A 21,564-nucleotide genomic window follows, 5' to 3' on the forward strand; every position below is an offset into this window, starting at 1 on the left:
TGTGTGCGTGCATGTGTGCACTTGTCTGGCCAGACAAGAAGACTGATAGAGAAAGAAAATCAAACAGGCCAGACTAATATCCTGGTTCCCCAGAGATTTGGGGTGAGTGGGAGTTTGGTAGTATCAAGGAGGGTTGGCCTCTCCATGCAAGTGCTTGTAAGAGCAGAAGCAGAGGGCATTGGCCTGCTGTCTCCAGAGAGGAAGAAAGTGCTGCGTGGAAGATGAGATGGGCAGAAGCAGTGTGATACTTCGTTATCCAGAGAAGGAAGGGATCTGACAGCCAGATGATGGTTTTTAGCAGTGCTTGTGCGTCTCTTGGTAGCTCAGTGCCTGGCAACTTCAATAGCCGTGCAGATCAACTGTAGGAACATCCCATATGGTCCAGAAAGCTGTTCCTGCATTTCCTCCCTCTGCACTACTCCTGATGACTGAGATCAGACACATCTCTCCTGAGCACTAAGCCAGGTGCCAGCCCTCACCCTGCTCCCGTAAGCCTGGGGAGAGGTGGGGGCCATTCCCCTGCAGCACCAGGGCTGTGTGCTGCAAAAGCCCTCTAAAGGCACCTTCCCTTCATGGGGAAGGACACACAGCGTGACAGCACAGGACTTGTGACCCATGAATAAGCTGAAGAGGGCATTTGCAAGAGGCCAGTTCTTTAAATAAGATTGCCCAGGTGCTTGTTATATGCGTGTGTGTATAATGTGTATTTACATGTATGGGAGTGATCTAGTATTCCTTCATGATTTTTGGAGGCTTTTTTGTCACTGTGGTGGCCCCTGCCAAGATGGTTCAAAACAGGCAGAATTTAGAAACTTGAGGCAAAGCAGGGGAATGTATCATGTAATCTATGCAAAGATCTTGAAAATGTTAAGTAAGCCCAGATTTTAAGGATTTTAGTGACTTTTCTCTAATCAAAACCACCCTAAAAATGGCCTGCTTGTCATTTTCAAAAAACGCTGGACAATTTCTAAAAACAAACAAACAAAAACAACAAATGCATCTATACCTACAGCCTGGCCTTTCACTGCAAAATGTAAGCTGTCACAATGCTGAACACCAGCATGTTACAGGACAGGAAAGGGAAAAATAAAGGGGAAGATATTTTGGCCTTGCATGTGAGGAGACAACTCCCAAGCTATACAAGATGCCCTGGGTGAGGAACCGCACTTTACGGCAACTTCTACAACATTTTTAGTGCAAACTTCTTGCCAGGAATGCTGCTCAAGCTGTGTTGACCTGCGTCTCTGTTCAAGCCTGTGGGGCTTGAGGCTTGCCTCATGAGGCTACTTGTGTTTTATGGCTGCGTAAGGTTAGGTTTTGTTTTGTTTTCAGGATAGAAGTGCTTACGTTGCTCTGCTGCATTCATTTCCATCATCATAAATGAAATAAATTTAACTGTTTCTGGAGTGAAATCCTTCCAGGGGGCAGTTCCTCCAGGTTGCCCACAGAACCAGGGAGGCATACCAGGCTGACTTCACTGCTGTCTGTGGAAAGGGAAAAGCTCTGGCTGGACAAAAATCTCCACAACAGCCATTGCCCTGCTGCTCTGCCTGGGTTGTCCTCAACAAGGAGGCAAAAACTTCAGGGAAAGTCTCTTGTAACCCCCTTGAAGGTACCCCTAGGGCGGGTGGTTTGAGCTCAGGACTGCTGTAGGGCGATGTGGGGGCGAACTTGGGGCTTGCGTGTGGCACTTTGTGGGCAGACTGTGTGGGATGGGGTGTGTTGGGTGACTTCACCGCCCCCAACCCCTCTTAATTACCCCCGTGAGGGGCTCGGTGTGTGGCGAGGCAGCCAGCCCTGCTGGCTCTGAGGTGGTAAAAATCCCCCCTCGGGGAAACAAGCTCCCCTCAGAGCTGAGCCGGAGCCTGCTCCGGCTGTGTGGACACGGGGTGGAGAGCGAGGCTGGGGCTGGAGGAAGCCGTCAGGGCTCAGCTCTGCCCCTTTCTTCCTCCTCCTCCTCCTCCTCCATTTTGGGCCGCCCCTCAGTCGCCTGGCCGGCGGGGCTCTGCAGGCGGCGCTGTGCCCTCCCGGGCGGGATTGACAGGCCGGGCCGAGGGAGGAGGAGGAGGAGGAGGTGGAGAAGAAGGAGGAGGAGGAGGAGGAGGCAGCGGCAGCGAGAACCCGTATCGCCCCGCCGCCGCCGCGCAATCCGCCGCCATCCGCCTCGCCCCGCGCCCATCGCCCCTCGGCACCCGGCTCCTCAGGCGCTCCCGGCTCCCCGCCACCCCCACAGGTGGGTTTCGGGGGGCCGGCGGCCCCGGGTGTTTGGGGCGGTGAGTGGGGCCGGGGGAGGGAGAGGAGGGGGGAGGAGGAGGAGGAGGAGGGAGGAGGAGGAAGAAGAAGAAGAAGAAGAAGAAGGGGGAGGGAGAGGGAAGGTGGGACGAGGCAGCCCTAAAATGGAGCCGGAGCCAGCGGCTGCGGCACCCCGCGGCCTCCCCGCCGAGGGTGTCCCCCCCACACACACACAAATAGGGGCGCTGGGGGCTCCCCCCCGTGATTTGGGGCTGCTTTGGCCCCGCTGTTTATTGTGTGCGGCCCCCCGGGGTGCTGGGGGCGTCTGGGGCCGATGCGGGGCCTGGCCGCCGCCCCCCCCCCCCCCCCCCCGTTCCCCCATTCCCCAAGCGAGGGCCGCGCTGTGAGGCCTGGGGAGAGATTTGGGGTGGATTTAGGGGTTTTTGGGACTCCCCCCTCGGCCGGGCCCCCCCACTTCACCCTCACACACACCCCCCTAGGGGGCTGGGGGCGGCCTCGCAGCCCGCCGCGCAGGCAGCTTGTTTTTTCCTCCTCGCCTGGAGGGTGACACAAAGATATTTTTGTCGCGCCGTGCAGCAAAAACAAGGGGGATGGATGGCACGGCGAAGGCTGCCCGGGTTTGTTGGCGTGAGGGGAGCCCCACGAAAGGCTTCCTGAGGCCGAGAGATGAAAAATACAGGCTGCGAGGCCGGGTGTCCCCCCCACACCACCACCACCGTGAGGGGGGGAAAAATGGGGGGCTCACCCTGCAGCTGGGGGAAAGGAGGATGTGATCAGGGTGTTTTGGGGCTCGGCGAGCTCGCTAGGTGGGTTTGGAAAGGTGTTTGCGCTTTGAGAAGGAGTTTCACAGCTCGGGGGGGTGGGAGGGTGTCTGCTGCACCCCCAACAGGGGTCCTGGGGTGCAGGTGCTTTGCTCAGGGTGCTGGTTAGCAGCTAGCAGGGTTTTGTTTTTTTTCTTGTTAAGGTGACTACAGACAACCCCCTCGGCTGGGAAATCAGAGCTGACCAGGTTTGAATGAGCTGGGAGTTCGGGGTTTTGTTAGGAAAGTTGTTTTGGTTTGTTCTGGGGGCTTTTTCGCTGTTGTGTTTTGTCTTCCGAACATCAGGAGGGTGGGATACTCTTGAGTATCAGCTCATCAAATATTTGTGTATTAGCGTTAACTGGTGTTTGGGGCGATAACATATGATAAACAAATACGTTCGGTCCTTAAGTCGTTCCGTTTCTAGGAATAGGTATTAAATGTAAGCAGGTTGCAGTGGCTTCATCATCTGCTGTACCTGGCTGGGAGGGAAGGCATCCCTCCCATTTCAGGACTGAATCAAACTTCATAGGGAAGGGATTATATTTTATTTATTTTTTGCTTTGGACCTTGTTTTTTCTGGTTGGAATACCTATCTGCATGTCTCAGTTTAAACGAAATACTGTAAGTGGGCCTCAGTTCCATCAGGCTCCTGCAAATTTTTATGGGTACATGGGTGATGCTACTTCTTTCAGAACCGTAGTCCAAGAGGTTCTTCCAGTTAACAAAACGTATTTGGGGGGAACGATAAAGAAGACCTCTTCCACGTGACCTCTTTGAAATTCTCTAGTACTTTCTTTTTATAGTTAAAAAGTTCAGATTAAAAATCATACTCAGACAAAATCACAAATGCTGCTTGAGATTAGTGTTCTTTTTCTTAATTACATGTTTCCTCCACCCAGTCCTAGCATGCGTGCTGGTAGCTGTATTTTGGTTTGGTGCTTAATTCGATAGCCACATTGAGCATAAGGTGATGCCTCTTTTATTCCTAGTCGCTTTCACTGGTCTGGTGTTCTGCACGTCTTGAGTAGATGTCACACGTCTTAGGACATCTTCAGCCGTGTTCACTGATAAGAAAACACGTCTGTGTGACTTGGACAGGCATCTTTTCTCCTAAAAATCAGTAAAACACATAGGCATTTATGCAGGTTTCCAAAGTTGTTATTATATGGTGCCTGTCACTTTGCATGGAATTTTTATTTATTTTTAGTCTATAAGAGCTATTTTTTTACGGGAGGAGCCAACTTTTTTTTTTTTTTCGAATTCAGAGACATTTTTCTTTGGTCCTACAGTATGTGTTTTGATAAACTTTGGGCTTTTTTTCTATTTTTGTGTGTGCATGAGAGCTAAAAAATGAAACTCAGCCAACCTGGATGAAGAAGGGAAAGTAAGTAAGTGTTGGAAAGGAGAGGCAGGATTTAAAAGTATTTTAGTTTTAATAAATATGAGTAATGTTCCTAAAGAATCATTATTAAAACGATTTAACTTTTATAGTGACATTTTAATAAAGCCTTTTATTAAAGCTTTCTGTAAAACCTAACTTCAAAGGCTAATTTGTGTGAACAACCTCCTCCTAAGAGTCGGGGTGGCATTAGAGGCTCTATTTTTCTCGTGCCTGACGCAACGCGCCCTGGTACCTGGCTGAGGGATGGTGTAAAGACAAATCCTCGCTCTTCGGGTGTCTGGTGCCGATGCTTTTGCATAGCTCCCAACGCCTGTACCGTGTCCTGCAGGCTTTCCCATACGAGGTGCAGCTGGCAAATCCCAGGACCATGTTTTTGGCGCGTCTCGTAGCGCCTGCAGTGTGCCTGAGCTGCACAATGCAGCGCCTGTTAGATTATCCCTTACAGAGCTACCTGTTTAAGGTCCAGGAGTGTGAGTTGCTCAAGGCCCTCATTGTGCTCACCTGAGTAATGGGAGGTGTTTAAAGGCGAGCTGGGCTAACTTTAAGTGCTGCTGCACCGAAAATAATAGCACGCATTTTCAGTTTTTGTTTTATGATGATGCTTGCTGTGTACAAAGAGACCTGGCTGTGGCAGGGCTTTTTCCACTTGTAATTGCATGTTTTCTTGTTGTAGATACAGAAGCAGCAAGGGCAGCAGAAACTTGCTGAATGCAGGACAGTAACTTCAGGGTGAGGAGGGAGAGGCTTTATTGCAAGGACTGGATGTCTGTGGTCATCCTTCTCTTTGCTAGATTCCTTCTTTTTTTCTGCGACTTGGCGATGAGCGTGGTGGCTCAGTATCCGGCCTCGCTCTTCAGCTCATCATGCCTTATAAGTGGGCTTTGTTTTTTGTGTGGCACTGACTCATTCTCCTAATAGGTCGATAATTTCACAGCTCCTTATCCCTAGTTTGTCATTTGGAACAGAAGAAATGCAGAAGTGAGACGGTGTCATCAGGCACTGAGGTGAAAGCACTGCGAGCAGGTAAAGGCCGGGGACGTGCAGCTTTTTCCTTCCACTGAACAGCTATTTCTAACTGCTGAAACGAAGTGATTTGGGTATGGTGTGCTCCTGGAAAGCCCCTGCTGAAGGTGATTTCGCAGATCTATGCGGAAACCATCTGATTTGATTGAAATGGTCTTTCCCCCAGGAGGAAAACTGGGGTTGAAGCAGAAGATTGTATTTTACAACGTTAAGCCTTGCTGAAATGTACCTTGGGCTTGTCTTCAGTTAGCAACTTGTGCTTGTATTCAGGATGTTCTGGGAGCATGTGCTTCCTGTGCAGAGGCAACTGAGAAGTAGGAGCCCATGAGCAAACTTGTTCAGAAGTGTATAGCCACAAATTCTTTTATTTTTATTTTTTTTTTCCCCTCTGGAATCCCTGGTACAGTAACACAAGCGGTCTAGTAGCTGGTTTGGTGGCACTGTTTTGTTCCATGTTTACCTGTGGCATTGGTTTGTTCTGAAGCTGCTTGACTTGCGGTGCTGTGGGGTCTGCAAGGACAGACGGAGGTTTTGAGGTGGGAAAAGGTGTGTGTGTCATTCTGCAGGGGGCCAGTCCGCTTTTTCAGTGTCTGGTCCTGAACATCTGAATGTTCAGGAAAGTGCTGGCAAGCTAGAAGGGGCAGGAGCTCACTGTTACCTCTGGATAAAATCACGGAATTGTCTAGGTTGGAAAACACCTTCAAGATCATCGAGTCCAACCATCTTAAGAGACTGCAGGCATGAAGTTGTGGAGGACTGGTGAAAACAGCCGTGCTTTGGGTGCAGGGGAAGAGGTAATGGTCTGCTCTGAGACATGTAAAAGTGGAAGAGCAGGGAAGGTGAGCCAGGCTTAAGTACAAAGACAAAAAAAAAAAAAAGACCAAGAAAGTGAGGATTTGATGGTGGCAGGTAGCATCTGGCCAAGAGGACTCCTCTGTTGCAGTGCTGTGCTTGGAATATACAAGGGGCTTGAATTAGCAGCTGGGAGCATCCTCAATAGCCTTTGAATTCTAGATGAGTGGCACTTAAGAGGAGTAAACTATGCAGTATTTCCAGAGTTAGTGCCCTGCTGGAAGAGGTTTGACAGAGGAATCCTTCCCGGGTAGCCCTTGAGACATTTTGGGCACCACGTTTGGCTGTGATTGGCGCTGCAAGGAGCGCGTAGAGGCAGGTTTGAAGAGCTTGCATTGGGACTTTGCCTCCCACAGGCACTTCTTGTGTGGGAATGTAGTGATTTTTTTTGGAAGTGTTCTGCAGTGGGGTAGGTTCTTCAGCTGTTCCTACCTGTATGTGGGCTGGGAGCCCGTACAAAAGCCTTGAGTGCTCTTGTTCAGAGTTTAGAGTGGGTTGTGAAGCAGGCAGGGGAGTAGGGACATGCTTGAGAATGTTTCTTCACGGCTGGAATAGTGCAAAGTATGGTTTTATCTTTTTTCTTAAATAACCGAAGCATCAAGCTCCCACCTAGCAACTGAAACTTCACGGCCCGTCATTTAGGAGTGGTTTCACAGGATTTGAGCATTCCTACAGCATTAGCATTCCGCATCTGAGCAAAACGTTGCTTTACTGACGGCTGTGATCCTGCTGTAGGACAAGCAGTGCGTGGGGTCGCTCATCTAGGAGGTGGCAGCAGCTTTCCCTGCCCCAGCATCGCAGACCTGCTCCTGCACACCTCCCCTGGACCAGGACTTGGCACTGCTCTGGGCCACGCAGCGTTAGGAAGGTGAGGTGATGGAGAGGGTGGTTCCTCCAGCCCCACAAAGCTGGAGGAGAAGGGTCTGTTTCTTGCCCTGCCGCTCAGCAGAGCTGCGTAGCTCCCTGGTGTCATTTTTCTGGCTGGAAAATGTGAGTGGTGACGCTCACACACCTTGTCAGTTATGCACCGAGAATATCTCTGTAAATTAAGGCATCTGTGAAATGCTTTCGCTTCCTGTCCAGCTCAGCATAGTGCAGATGCCTCGTGCGTGGTCTGAGTTGCTCAGCTCCCTCAAAAAGCAGTTAAGACCTCTCCTGTCGTCAGAGCACTGAGCCACGCTGCACCTCACCTTGCAGGTTTTTACAGCTTTGTACCTGTGTCCATTTCCCCATCGGATCCCTTTTAGCATCCTCGGCATTCGTTTGTAGTGCAAATGGCTCCTGTGACTGGGGCTCCTGTAAGGAAGGTTGCTGGGAAATGCTGCTGTGCCCTGGTGTTGTGCAAATTGGGAAACCTCGAGTAATGCTTCCTTGGAAGCTTGGGTATCCGCAGCGCGTGTGAACCAAAGGCTTGTCTGAACTGCTTGGAGTCTTACTGATGGTTTGAACCCACTGTCAGTCCTGATGGCTGTGGGAAATGGGCCAGCGCCTGGGGAAGGGACAGGTCTGCAGAGATCAGCTCAGCTGGAGTGTGCAGGAGCCTCTCCCGTGTGTGCGTGCCGAGGGGTTGGCGTTCGCTGCCTGCAGGTTACCAGCACCGGGCTTCGTCTGTGCGTAACCTGAGTGGGAGCTGAGGCCACCAAGTCAGCAGCTGGCTGGGAGCATGGAGAAGGTTCCCAGAGCCAGGTCTGCTGCAGAGAGGCTCATCGGCACGAGGTGAGCTCCCACCTCCCCGTGGCAGCCTGATCCTTCCTTCCCGAGGCTGCAGAGAAAACAGAGCTGCTTACTCAACGACTGATGGCATTTGTGTGGAAAGAGCTTTATCTGTTGCTGAAGGAACATCGTAACCCTCAAGACTGCCAGCTCTGCTCCGGTTTCCTCTCCTGGCTCGGTGACATCTCTGATCTCCTGCTTGCTTGTTTACTATAAAACCTGTGCTCACGGGTAGGTGAAGTAAGTTCCTGAGCGTGGGACCAGATGAAGGGCTTGTGAAAGGCTGGTTGTGACTTCACTGGAAGAATCGGTGCGGCTGCTCTGTGGAACACATCTGTTCCCTTGCAGCAGCCTGGATTGCAGTGCTTTGGCTCGTCCCTTGTGCCGGTTGTGTTGGGCTTTTCCCAGGTGAGCTTTGGCTAAAGGCTTACGGTTGGATTTGGGGGCTGGCAGCGTAAGTTTTTCACCTACATCGCTCTTGCCATGTCTCACCTTGGCTACATGGGTATTCTTCCTACAATAACTTTTAAAAGCCCATGTGGCAGGAACATGAGGACTCCACAGAGAAGACATAAGAGAATTTCACAGTTTTAAAATGTGGTGGTTTGGCTTAGTAGTTAGTGATGGAAGTGTCTTCGCCGGTTTGGGGCCAGATGTGGTGACTTGAGCTGTTGGTCCAGAGACCTGGTGCTGTTCATGAGCTGAGAATTGTGTGGGTGCCTGCTCTGCTCGTGGGCTCCCTTGCAGCAGCAGGCAGGATTGGGCTCGCTTTGTGAACCAGCGGGCAGTCTCTTCCACTGGAGGAGATGCCATTCTAGACCTGCCAGCTGCTGCTGCACTGCGCTCCCTCCCGTTCTGACTTCTTTTGACACTTTTCATCCTTTATGATTTAACTGGAGACCTGTTTTCTTTGAGGGTCTTAGCAGTGTGGGTTTGGGTGGCTGTTTACAGAACAGGAGCCCAAGGAGGTAGGTGCAGACACCTGAGCTCTGGGACCTGCGTTGCGGCTGCAGTGTTACTGGAGCAACCAGCAGGCTCTGCCTTGGTTACCCAGCCTGTAAGAGAGCATTGGCCCTGGAACCCTTCAGGAGATCTGTACCAGCTCCTCAGGGTCTGTTGTTGTTGCTCAGATACCTAAATGCCCAGCTTACCTTACAGTTTAGCTGAATCCTGCCAGGAGGTTTTGCCAACAGAGAAAATTCTGGCATAATGCTCTGTTTGGATTTACATTGCTTGTTTGCGATCAGCCTCTTTGTTTTGGTGTTGAGGGAACAGGACCTGGTGTCTGTGTATTCTCTGTGGACGTTCAGCTCTCAGGGGATGCAGAGCAGGGCGAAGGGGAAGGCAGAAACCCTTCAGGTGCTGTAGTTGCTGTGCTTCAGCTTTGGATGTAGTTGTGGAGGAGCCAGAGCATAAGTACAGCTCCAAGGGTAGAGATTTGCATCTGTGTCTGAGCCCTCCTTCGGGTGGCTCTGGGAAGCATTAGCTCACTTCCCTTTCCTCTGGTGCTAGGTGGGTTGGATTTGTCGATGCCACAGGTGGCTCTGGCTCAGCGGAGCTGCTCCATCCTCAGTGGGTTTTGCCTCTGAAATGTGAAACAAGGCAATGTGCTTCTCTATTCTCGTTGTTTCTTGCTGCAGAAGAAATGCCTCCAGAAAGTCACGGCTTCAGAACCTGGGGAGATATGTTGATAGGGTCATTGGGGTCGGTTTGTGCTAGGGCTGATCTCATCTAACGGCGTTCTGGCCTGGCTGAGAGGGTGAAGAGCGTGGTGCTGGCAGGCCGTGCTTCCAGGCTGCTCCGTGTCAGGGAACTTGCTGCATCCCTGCAGTAATCAATTCCTGATTCCGGGAGGTATGAAAGCCCTGCAGTGCTGCTGCTTGGGTTGAACATGCAGTTATTTTTTCCTGACAAGCTGGCACCAAGGGGTCAGTTCCTTTATTACGGCATGATGGGTGAAAAAAACTTGGGTTTGCTGCTGCTTGAGAAGGAGGGGGAGTTTCAGGAGCAGAGGAGCTCGTAAGCACTCTGCGGGCTGCAGGCCAGCATTCTGGCTGGATTTCCCCCCCCCCCCTGTTCTCTGTGCTGTAGTTCTGCATGCTCAGGATGAAGTCTTTCTTATCTTTGTCTGTTTGCTCAATTACTGGAGGTCAGGGGCCCTCTTCGGGGTGGGTCATTGTCTGTCCAGAGCTCGTTAATGTTTTTGTGTAAATACAGTTGAGCTCTTCTCCAGCCTCCAGGCTGCATTATCTGTTTCACAGTGTTACGAATCCATCCTTTCTGGCTGCCTTCCTCTGCTCCTGGCCTTCCCAGCTCTGGGAAAGCTGTTTAGCAGAGAGGTGAGGCGTCTGAAGTTCACAGGCCAAACCTGAGGCACGGAGGTCTCTTTTCTCTCGAGCTGCCCAGTGGCCCAGCAGCAGCAATTCCCAGCCCATGGGTGCATTTGTTACGTTCACAAGCGAGGCAGCAGGTAAGCGTGGTGAAGACAGCTCAGAAAATGAGATCAGGTCATCTTCTAGGGCATGCCCTCTTGGTTCCTTCTTCAGGCCTTATCTCGGCGTGCACAGCTCCATGCCGCAGGGTGAGGGCTGCGCTGCCCAGACGCCTCGGCCTCTCCCCGGTGGTGCTGTGCACGTCTGGGTCACGGTTCCTTGGCTTCCTGACGCCTGCTGCCTCCCTGCCTCCAGCCGTGTCACTCGGCTGGCAGCATACCTCTGCGATAAATCACGGGAGATGTGATCCCGGTCTCCCGTTCCCTGTCACTACAAGGAGAGCAGATTGACAGGAGATGCAGGGAGCAGCTGGAATGGCGACTACAGGAATCCCTGCTGCCCCGGGTGCCTGCTCAGCTATGCAAGGAGGGGCCCCTGGTGAGCCACGAGCCACCTTTGCTGAGGGGCATCCATCTCTTCGTGCTGCTGATGCTGACTTGCTTCTCTGCTCTGTCAGGATTTGGTCCCACGTTCGGCATCTCAGCAGGCCCTGACAGGTGCATGAACAAATCCAAGCAGCTTCCCCTGGGCTGTGCGACAGGCTGAGAGCCTGGCTTCTTGTGGGCTAGGCTCTTGCTGCTCTTCTGCGTTCATCCTGTTGACTTCATAGTTGGGTGCTGGTACTCTCCTGGTGCTCCCCTGTTTATTAAGCACTCTCTCCTGGGACCTGTGTGCTCACCTTGTCCCTTCCTCTCCAGGCTGGTGATCCCTGCCCGGCCCCACAGAACTTGTAGGGGATCTGGGTGAATGTGGCACCAGACCCCAAGGGCAGCTGGTCCAGATGCTTCACCAGAGCTCTTCCAAGGGCAGCCGGTGGCACCTCTCACTGCTGAGGAAGGTGGTGACCGTTTCCCAAATAGGTGCTTCGTGGTGGGAGGTGTTCCAGGAGAAGCAGTGGGGTGTCCAGGAGAAGCAGTGCTGAGTTCCTGTTGACAGATAAACGCGGAGCTCTGAGGGCTGCTACCGAAAAGCAGCTGGCTGTATTTAAGGAAGAGCAAACACTACTGATCTGTAAAACCATGCCTTGTTCTTTTATAAGGCCATTACCAGTAACATTAGGAACAACAATAGATCTCAGCTGAGCACCAGCTCTAAACACTTTCTCTTCCCTGGAAGTACAGTTCAGCTTTTTGCAACCTGTGCGTTTCTTAGCAATTCATGTAAAATTTCAGGTCAAGAATCTTCCTGCTCTGGAGAAAAGCCTTTTCCGTGTTAATCTCCATCCTGTTGCTTTGTTTTGTGTTTGTGACTGCTGCCATTAAAAGATCAAGGAGTGAAGGTCTGCAGCAAAGAGCCTGCAGTGGCCCAGGTTTTGCCCAGGCGATCGTGCGCGGCGGTGTGTGAGTATCTGAAGCGATTCCTTCTGGTGTGCGTGCTACCTTTGATCAATCTGTTTGCCCTGCTCAATTAAGGCTGGCTAACTTCCAGGCATTCGAGCTCCATTGAAGTCTTGTGAATAAAACACCAGCAGCCCTGCCTCCTTCCTACACAGCTTCGCAGAGAGCTTTGTAGACGATCCCGTTCGTCAGGACTCTTCTCCCTTTGGCTGTTTCCAGCTCAGGGGTTTCCAGCTGTTGACCGCTGCCAGCAGCTCGAGCTCTTCACGTGGCTCCTTTTGCAGGAAGGGCTCCCAGCGCTTGGTAGATCCCTGCTGCAGCTCCAAGGAAGAGAAATCCCCCTTTAAAAAGGGGTTAGGTGGGCTCAGTGCCCACACATCAAGCGTGGGGCAGCACGGTGAGGGCACGAAGACGCCTGGCAGCAGAGCTCTGCCCAGGACATAATTTTGGTGCAGTTATTTGTGCCCTGGGGCCTTTAACGTAACTGGTCACACTGCAGTGTTTTCCGAGTCCTCCGAGATGCTCAGCATTTTGCACTCTGCTGTCCGTGGACATTGCAGGAGACCTTGCTAGTCCTGAGAACAGAAAGAGCTGAGCTGTGTGCTAAAGCTGATAGGGAACCTTCCCCCAAAGACCTGTCTAAACCCGGAGAGGAAGCTTGCAGAAATGCAGGCGATCGATTTTGTTGGTTGCTCGTTCCTCTGTAACAGGGAATAATGCTTTCCTCAGGGTCAGCGATCGGTCAGGGGACCAGGAGCACAGGTCAGAGGCTGTCGGTTTCCCCATGGCAGCATCGGCAGGTGCCTCCTGGTTCTGATTCTCCTAACAAAAAGCGTGCAGGCCGGCAGTTTAATTCTCAGTTAAGTTGATCTGTAGCAGAAACGGCTTCTCTCTGCAAGACGAGAAGGCTTTGGCAATGCCTGCCTGGATTTGCTGCGTGAGGGGAACACCAGGGCCGGTGTCACACAGCCTGTGGAGGCTCCACGGAGCTCCACATCACTGCAGCCTCCTTGTATGCAGGCCTGCTTGGAGTCACCTTAGCTCCCCGTGGATTTGTGCTCCCCCTGGGAGCTCACGCCGGTACGTAGCACACAAACAAAGCTGAGGTTTGTGTTCTCAGCTTCAGAGCTCTGAGGGAGCACAAAGCACGTCTGAATTTCCCTCAGCCAGACGGCAGTTGTGGCTGCCCCAGAAAGTTGGACGAGGAGCTCATTCCCAGCGTGTCCCCGGCTCCTCTGCTCTGAAGTGGTTGTTTATTCCTCCCGCATCCTTTTAATGATAGAAGATGTAATCAGGAGGCAGCTGAGACCCGCTTACATAACTGGTTGTCAGGGTTTCTCTTTGGCAGCGTTACCCGCGTGCTGTTTGCATGCTGACTTTGAGGAACTTGGGGCTTTGCTGTTAACTGGCTAATTCCTGAGCCCGATGTGATGGTTGGTTTTACTCGAATGCCTAATAATTTGGTCTGCTTCGAGGTTTTCTAAACCTCAGAATGGACTTTGCTGCTCGGGATTGTGTGAGGCTGATACGGGATCAAAGAGGTCTGGGGAGGCTCCCTCCCTGAGGTTCTGTGCCCCTGTAAGAGGGGTGGCCGTGCTCCTGCCAGGGCAGCTGAGGGCTGCTGTGCTGCTCCCTCTTCCACTCGTGCTGGTCCAAGGCTCCCCACAGCCCTGCTGGTTCCAACAGGACATGGTTCAGCCCGGCGTCTGCCCTCCTGCCAGCCCTGCGCTAATCACAGCGTTCTCCCTTTCTCTTTTATGTCTGTCCTACTAAGAAAGTATGGTGGAAATGGGGAAGGGAGGGAGGAGCTGTTGTTTTCTTTGGCACACGGTGATCATCTGAGGATGGAACCAGCCTGGAGCCAGAGATCTGTTTGCTGCTCTGCAGGAAAAGGTGTCTGAAGGACGCTGGCCAGCCCTGCTGCCTCCGCAGGCCTCTGCTGCAGCTGCGTAGAACTTTTGATGGTGTTCCTGAGCATCCTGAGGGCTGGGACTGAGTGACAGAAACCACTTTTCATCTTTTGTCCCCTGTCCTGCCCCTTGCTGCCTTGCACGCCGAGCCCACAGCCTCTTGCTCGTTCCAGGCCTGATGGAAATCCTGCACCGTGGGGTGTTTGCTGCGGGGTGCCAGGTTTGGTGGTCAGAAACTTGCTCCCTGGCAGCAGCCTTGGCTTGGCTCTCTGCAGGTTTGCAGTACGCTCTCAAACTGGCTGTGTCCAATCTGGTTGTGCTCCGTGCTTGCTCTGTGTATAATGTAATGGACTAATCCTCTTACCCAGGAATCAGGTCTGATAAGGCATTGCTGGGGGAAGCTGTAGCCTCTGGTCAGCGACGCTCTCTTTCAGAGTGCTGAGCGGTTCTGGCTGCGTTGGAAGCATGCTGTCAGCTGGAGGAGTTTCAGAAAGGCTGAAAGGTGGAAAGGTCTGATACGTATTTATATATATATATATAGCTTTTTGTTACTCCTAACGCAGAGCTGCAACCATGAGATAGGACCTAGCAGATGGTATAATAAAGCTGTCAGCAGTTATGGGCTTGAAGTGGAGATTTTGCAACAAGAAATCTGGAAATCTAAATTACGCGTGAAAAGGTTAGATTAAGCTCCGAGATCTCTGGAAAAGTGAGAACAATGAATTATTCCTTAAAAACGCGAAAGAAACATCCACTGAGAGTAAGCAAGGTTTCTTTTCTGAGATAAATACTTGTCATCAGCGTTGGCGTTCCCTGTGTTTCAGCTTTGTCCTAGGCTCTCGGAGCGAGGCAGAGGAAGCAGAGGGACTGCCTGAGTGGAGGGCATTAATTGCAGTATGTTGTGCCGGCCAAGATCAGAGTGAAAAATTAGCAAACCACATCTACTGTGAAAAGTAGATTTATAGCTAAAAACGGTGTTTGAGGCGACAGAGAAAATAGTCTTTTTTATAAAATGTTTTTGGGATTTGTAGTTGAACTGCTGCACCCATGGTTTCAAGGGTCTGAACCTGTTTCATTTGCGCTGGTTTTCAGACTCCTTCACTCTCTTATGGCCAGCAGATAGGGAAAAGGAATTTGGAGAAATTACTGTTATGTTCAGGTGATGCCTTCAAAGCATTAATTGCTGGTCCAAGTCATTAACTGTCGCCAGCGTGAAACCATTATCGTAAATGTAACGAGCTCAGCTAGCAGTGCACTTCAGTGGGAAATCAGATGATAAATTCCAGTGTTGGACGAGCTGTAGTCCTTTTCCTTCATTTGTATTTAGGAATCCTTGTGTGTAGCTGCTTGTGTTAGATTTATTTTAAAGCAAGGACTAAGTCGACCACTCTATTCTGTTCCTCATACATAAAGAAGTTCACCTTTTGGCACCAGAATGGCAGGAAAAATATGTTGCAGTGTGTTCCTGCACTTATTTTAATGTAGGTTATGAATCAGGAGTCCCCAAAGCAACTAAGGGGGAGGGGGCTAAAACCTTGTAACCTGCAGTGTCTGCTCAATGAATCTGTCTGCAGTTGTAGCAGTTGTGCCTGGTTTACTGTTTACTTATCCCTGGCTAAACAATCTGATGGCATTTCCCTGCTTCTCTCATTAAAAGGCAGATCGGGAGCGGCGCAGAGAAATTTCCTTACTAGATGACATTTCATCGCAATGTCCGATCGTTTGGGGCAAATAACCAAGGGAAAGGATGGGAAAAGCAAGTACTCAACTCTCAGCCTGTTTGATAAGTATAAAGGAAAGTCAATAGAAGCTATCAGAACTACAGGTAAGGAATACCTTCAGCAAGCTCCCTTTGGGGTCTTCTAAATCCTGTTGCAGAGCTAATTCAAGTTGTTGGCCCTGTAACTGGGATGCCTAACGGGAAGGGGCTGGGTTGCAGAGCTGTTAGTACTGGTATCTATGCATGTGTGTAGGCTCTGAGGGAAATGGTGGTGATTCTTTGTGCTGCTGAGCTGCTGTTATCGTAGAGCCATGGAGGAATTCTGGCAAAGCAGCTGGGAGACCGTTGGCCTTTCAGTTTAGCTTTTCATTTGGCAGAGGAGCCTCATGGTGTTCAACAAAGGCAAGTGCAGGCTCCTGCCCCTAGGGAGAAATAACCCCATGCACCAGCACAGGTTGGGGATTGGCCTGTTGGAAAGCAGCGCTGCAGAGAAGGACGTGGGAGAGTCCTGGTGGACAACAAGGTGGCCATGAGCCAGCTGTGGGCCCTAGCAGCCAGGAAGGGCGATGGCTGTTTCCCCAAGCTGTGAAAGGGAGATGCTGTTTCTCTGTCGTGAAATGAAAGAGGAGTGTTTGTGCTGGAAGCTAAAAGACTGGGCATTTGATATTAGGGACAATGGTCTCTCCCTCCCCTCTGTTGTAGGGCGCTGTCTTTTATCTGTCTGCTACAACAGACAGTTGCTTTGTGATGGTCCTGCAGGAAATGATCTTAGGTTGGCTGTCCGTGTCACGAATAGCAGCAGTGGTGCTGCTCATCCTACAGTTCTGTTGGGATGCTAATTGAGGTTCCTGAGCTAGCAGGGCCTAGCCACCTTATGACCTGCTTGTGTTCCTTTCTCACTAGTTATTCCTAGACATGGCTTACAGAGTCTTGGGAAAGTTGCTGCTGCCCGGCGCATGCCACCTCCTGCAAACTTGCCTAGCTTGAAGTCTGAAAACAGAGGAAACGACCCCAACATCATTATAGTACCCAAAGACGGTACAGGATGGGCAAACAAGCAGGATCAGCCAGACCAAAAGAGGTAGGTCGAACTGCTCATTGCTCAGTTTTGTCAGGCAAGCAGCAGCAGTTCTGCACTGCTGTGCTGTGCGTTGGACCTTGCAGAGATCGCTTCTCTGTTGTCCAAGCCAGCACGGACTCAAAATTAGCGTGGTATTTTAGCAGTTGCAGAGTTGCCACAGTGTGTCATCTTTCCTTCCCCTTTGATCTCACCTCTGCTGTCTCTTTCCCCAGTTCCAGTGCGACGGCTGCACAGCTGCAGGAGTCGCTGCCGCAGCAGGGTTTGCAGAAATCTGTCTCCAATTTACAGAAGCAGACACAGTCAATCACTCAGGAGGTAGGCGCAAGCGGTCTCCGTGCCACCCTGCTTCCCCTCTTCCCAGTCAGCTCGAGGGTTTCCTTTAATTGTCTCTGTTACCTTGCACAAGTAAGAATTGGTGGACTGTAATTTAAGGAACAGCTGCTGTGTAATCAATTCCTGTACAATTGACTCTTGACTCCAAGTCGCTGTGCCCCAGGAATGCTGTGCTGCGGTTACAGTGTAATTTTGTGCATGTTACCTCTGTAGCTTTCAAGTGTGTGGGGAAAGTCAAGCTTCAATCTAGAAAGAATGGCTGGAATGCGGGATGGCTGGTTAGCACTTGTAAACTCCATTACTTTGGGTCTAATTCAAGTGTCGCTTGGTGACAGCAGATCCAGCTCTTGCTTCCAGCCTGATGAGACTTGATAAGAAGAGATCTGGTCATGTGGGAGAAGTAGCCAGTGTCAGGACCTGAAAAAACTACTGGCAAGTAAGAAAGCTTCCCCAGAGAGTGCAAGGACCTGGCCCCTCTGCGCTGCAGGTTTTATGCTTCTAGTTTAAAAATAAAAATGAAAAATACCAGCCCTTAAGGTTCAGGAAAATCAGGACAGGAGTTGTGTTTTGAGGAGGAGACTGGATAATGCATGAGAAAGCAAGATAGCCTTCAAGCTGAGGGATAGCATGGAACAAATCTGGAAGATTAAGAAGGCCAGTTTGGGAAAATGCAACAGAACAAAGGGAAAGCTTTATTAGAGGGATGAAAGGAAGAAGAATGGTTTGAGGAAATAGTTGGTGAAGTTGAGAGGAGATAAAAGGCAGGACGCAGAAGAATATTTTCGCTGTAGCATCATAGTGCTTTGTAGTGGGGAGCAGCTGACTTCAGCCCCAACAAGGAACTGGGGAGACCTGTGGTAGCCGGTGACATCTGGGTGATTTGGAGGTCTGACCTGTACCAAATGCCACCCAGGAAATGAGGAGCAGTTCACTGACCCGTGGGCGTTTTTCTTTGTTTGTTTTTTGTTTTGGTTTTGTTTCCAGAGTACAAATTCAGTGCCAGGTGGACCAAAGTCATGGGCACAGCTGAATGGAAAGCCAGCAGGACAAGAAGGTGGTGAGTGTGGTAAACAAAGGGGGCTGGGTGCGTGCCTGCTCCTCAGGCAGGAGCTGGGGCGGACTCCATTTCTTCCTGTCCTCCCTGTCTAGACTGGTGCCTAATGGGACACAGCTGTGTTGGGTACAGTGCACTGAGGCCATACGAATCTTGTTTTGAATCTGTGTAATGTGTTGGCTGGAATGATGCAACTGCATCTGTTTGGGTCTGTCAGTGCAAGAGCCAGCTCGGACAGCGTGTCCCAGCACCACGCTGAACTGCAGTGGCTCGTGCACTTGCCTTGGGAAGCAGCAGGAGAAGGGAAACATTTGCCCTCTCATGCTTATCTTTCTCGGCCCATTGTAGTGTGTGGAAAGATGCAGAAAACAGAATGGAAGAGGGGGTTGGCTTAGGAGAAGAGAGCACGTCAGAGCCTGGAAGGCATTTCCATGGCTGGGAGCATGGGGAGCCTGGCTTAATGAGGTGGTCAGAAGTGAGGCTGTGATGATAATGTTCAGGAAGTCTGTACACATTGTCCTCGGGCGAAGGGTATTACAGTGTCAGTGGGTGGAAATGGCACTGAAGCTGCTACAGGATGCACTTGCTTGCACCTTGGCTGATGCCCCTCTATTAAGTCTCCCCGAGTAGCTGCGCTGCTAATTGCTTCTGCTTGACTGGGGATTCTGCAGCAGTGTTAACATAAATTGGGAGTTGAGTTGTCTTCAGATGCATCCATTTCCACACAGGAGGTGATTTCCAGTACTGGGATTAAAACTGTGGTGAGAATAACAGCTTAGTGCCACAGTTTAATGCGAACAGGCCGGGAACCCCTGGGTCATCAAGTGAAATTGCAGAGATTTGAAAGAATACGGACAGCTGCGGATTGCAGAAACGGAGGGGACAAGCTTGTCCTAAATGGAATGAGTCCCTTAGTGAGAGGGTGTTTCTCAGAGGCTAAATGGTAAAGCAGAAACTTGTGCTTGTCGGAGGTTGGTAGCCAGTGCAAAGGCTGTCTATTGTTTTTGTTAATTGGTACATTTTTGAGGCTGTTGCTTTATGGGCCTCTTATGCAGACGTTTTGAAATCTGATCCTCTAACAATGTTCTTAAAGATTTTCTGAAAACTCATTTTAGGTCACACTCTTATCAGTGTAGAGTTCTCAGGCCAAGAAAAGAGTTACATATGTGGCTAAAGAGCAGCTTAACTGGAAGGTAATTGAACCACGGGAGCATCAGAATTCTGGCTGAAAGGATTTATCAGCCCACCCCATCCCTGCATCAGTTCTCCGGTGGCATTGAGCAATTGCGTTTCCTTCCAAGCTAACACAACAGTTTCTAGTAATATTGACAAAGAGGGAAGTCTTTTGCTTTTGGCTCTCTTAGGTGTTGTTGCTGTTATTTCAGGATAGGCCCTCCCAGAAAGATTTAATGTGGCCTCGTGAATTAAAGATGAGCTGTACCATGCCTGTTTCTTCCATATAAGGGGCAGTTTGAGGGAAAGGAGGGGAGGGCAGGGGGAATAGAAAAACCCCAAAAGAACCAAACTTTTCTCAGTATAATACTGCCTAGGGTTAGAGTGTAAATTGTTAATGACTACACGTTAACAGTCATCGTATTGTGCAGCCTTACCTACAGGGAAAACATAATATTTACAAGGGATTGGGGTGGGGGCGTGTCTCCTGGAAGACACCTCAATGTTATTAATGTTCTCAAGATTCTAGTTCAGGGGAATAATGCAGTAGAAATCTGCACTCTTAACACATCTCAGCTATTTTGTGGTCCATTTGAGAAACATTCTTCTTGTGTATTCTCATTTGTCCAAAATATTTGAGGATGCTACATGCAGTAGTTGCAGCGTCTTCTCTGGAAATCTTCAGATTCACTTTCTGTCCGAGTTCCAGAAAGTGAAGATATGTTAATGAAGGCAGTCCTTCTTGACTCTTTAGAGCAAGGAGGTATAAAGATGGATGAGACTCTTTTGTCTGGTCTTCAGTAATCACTGCTGATACTTCTAACATGATAATTCTGAAGGAGGATTAGCCAAGTAACACAAAGAACTGATTCTGGAAAAAAAAGTAGTGCAAAAATGCCAACAATTTCTTTTTATTCAGTGTTATCTTGCCAACAATTTTAGGAGAATTGTTGTTTTGTTTTCCAGTCACCATCAGATCTTTGTAACAGCGAGAAAGTGAGGGTATTCTAGGGTAGCTGGTGACTCAGCAAGACAATCTGTCAATGACAGGAAATAAAGCTGGCCTGATCTGGCCAGCAATCTGCATCTTAAATGTGCTGCAGCAGGGAGAAGAGTGGGGTATAGCATATAGCACTTGGTTCTTATCTGTGGTCTTCCACCAAGTGTATTGCCAGAAATCTTCACAATAGAATTCCCTAGTGGAGTGAGATCTGAGCAGTAGTAGTCTGAAAAGAAATGTCAAATACTTGATAACAGGCTATCATTTATGAGTAATCTTTCAGAATTTGTATCCCTGCCTCAATCTGAGTCTTGTGCTACACAAAAATAATTGGAAGCTAAGAAGGTTTGCCCTGACTTTGTTGAATGTAAGAATTTAAATGACGATCCCAAGTTAAGAGCGTGGCAGTATTTGGTAAGGACATCTGTTGTGAAGTTGGTGATGATGTCTGAGGGTGTTTTGGATGTGAGCTGAGGTGCAGGTACAGTAGTAACTTGTGTTTAAATATACTGGAGGCCCACATTCTCAGGAAACATACTTCCGGGCTGATCTGATAAGGAAATTGAAAGATTGGCAAGGCATTCTCTAAGTCCTGTAACTATTTGTCTGACAGGTTCAAGGGCCTCAAGCCGACTGTTATCCTTCTCTCCCGAGGAATTTCCGACGCTGAAAGCAGCTGGCGAGCAGGACAAGGTTGGCAAAGAAAAGGGCGCCTTAGATCCGTCGTATGGGCCAGGACCAAGCCTCCGCCCCCAGAGTAAGTAAATGTGGCTTTCTGCCTTGCCCCAGCTCAGAACCCTTAGCTTGTGCTTTACCTAGTAACAGCTGATGCTGCTAGTCTCTTGGGAAAATAAATGCATCTGGAAGTTTTCCTCAGTCCCTGATGTTTTCCTACATTCTCTCCGTAATTAGGACTTGACCAGAGCATTTTAGTTTTGAGACTTTCTGGCGAAGTGACTGTCTGCAGTTGCAGATGTTAACATAATTATTACCTCTCGTCCAGATGTCACCAGTTGGAGGGAGGGCGGTGGGAGGAACATCACCTCTGCCACATCTCTGACCGCCTCCCCTGCTGAGCTGGGCAGCAAGACCTCGACCACCGGAGACGGAGCCCCCTCCTCAGTGAGTGCCAGCGATCCAAAGGAGCCGTCTCTCCGCCCAGCTCAGCCTCTCCGTAAAGGGGCTTCGCAGTTCATGGGAAATGTCTACCAACCACCTACGTACCATGACATGCTACCTGCTTTTGTAAGTTGCCCTTTTCATACAGCTTTATGATGTCCTTGCTTCTCATAACATGGTGTGAGGGTTGAGGAACTCAGCTAAGATAGCATTTTTCTAGACTCTCCTCTGAGTCGGCTCCTAGGAGTTGCTCAGAGTTCCTTCTCTTTATCTATTTTTAGTTTTCCCTGTTGTGCCTT

General features: G+C 50.1%; 1 protein-coding gene across 9 annotated transcripts in view; it reads left to right on the forward strand.

Annotated features, from left to right (window-relative positions):
• The first annotated feature begins 1,996 nt into the window (after positions 1-1,996).
• Positions 1,997-21,564, forward strand: part of PRRC2B (proline rich coiled-coil 2B) — a 49,274-nt gene continuing 29,706 nt past the window's right edge. For 3 of the 9 annotated variants that reach the window (XM_084494013.1, XM_084494019.1, XM_084494020.1), the window contains exons 1-7: positions 1,997-2,233; positions 15,443-15,610; positions 16,409-16,586; positions 16,799-16,901; positions 17,904-17,976; positions 20,760-20,903; positions 21,150-21,391. In XM_084494013.1, the coding sequence (XP_084350139.1) occupies positions 15,496-15,610; positions 16,409-16,586; positions 16,799-16,901; positions 17,904-17,976; positions 20,760-20,903; positions 21,150-21,391 (855 nt within the window). In that variant the 5' untranslated portion in view covers positions 1,997-2,233; positions 15,443-15,495. Of the gene's footprint in view, positions 2,274-7,184; positions 7,202-15,442; positions 15,611-16,408; positions 16,587-16,798; positions 16,902-17,903; positions 17,977-20,759; positions 20,904-21,149; positions 21,392-21,564 lie in introns of those variants that run through there. The other 6 variants (XM_084494018.1, XM_084494017.1, XM_084494021.1 and 3 more) reach the window with 4 other exon arrangements.

This window comes from Aythya ferina, assembly GCF_964211825.1.
Source record: "Aythya ferina genome assembly, chromosome: 20".
NCBI lineage: Eukaryota > Metazoa > Chordata > Aves > Anseriformes > Anatidae > Aythya > Aythya ferina.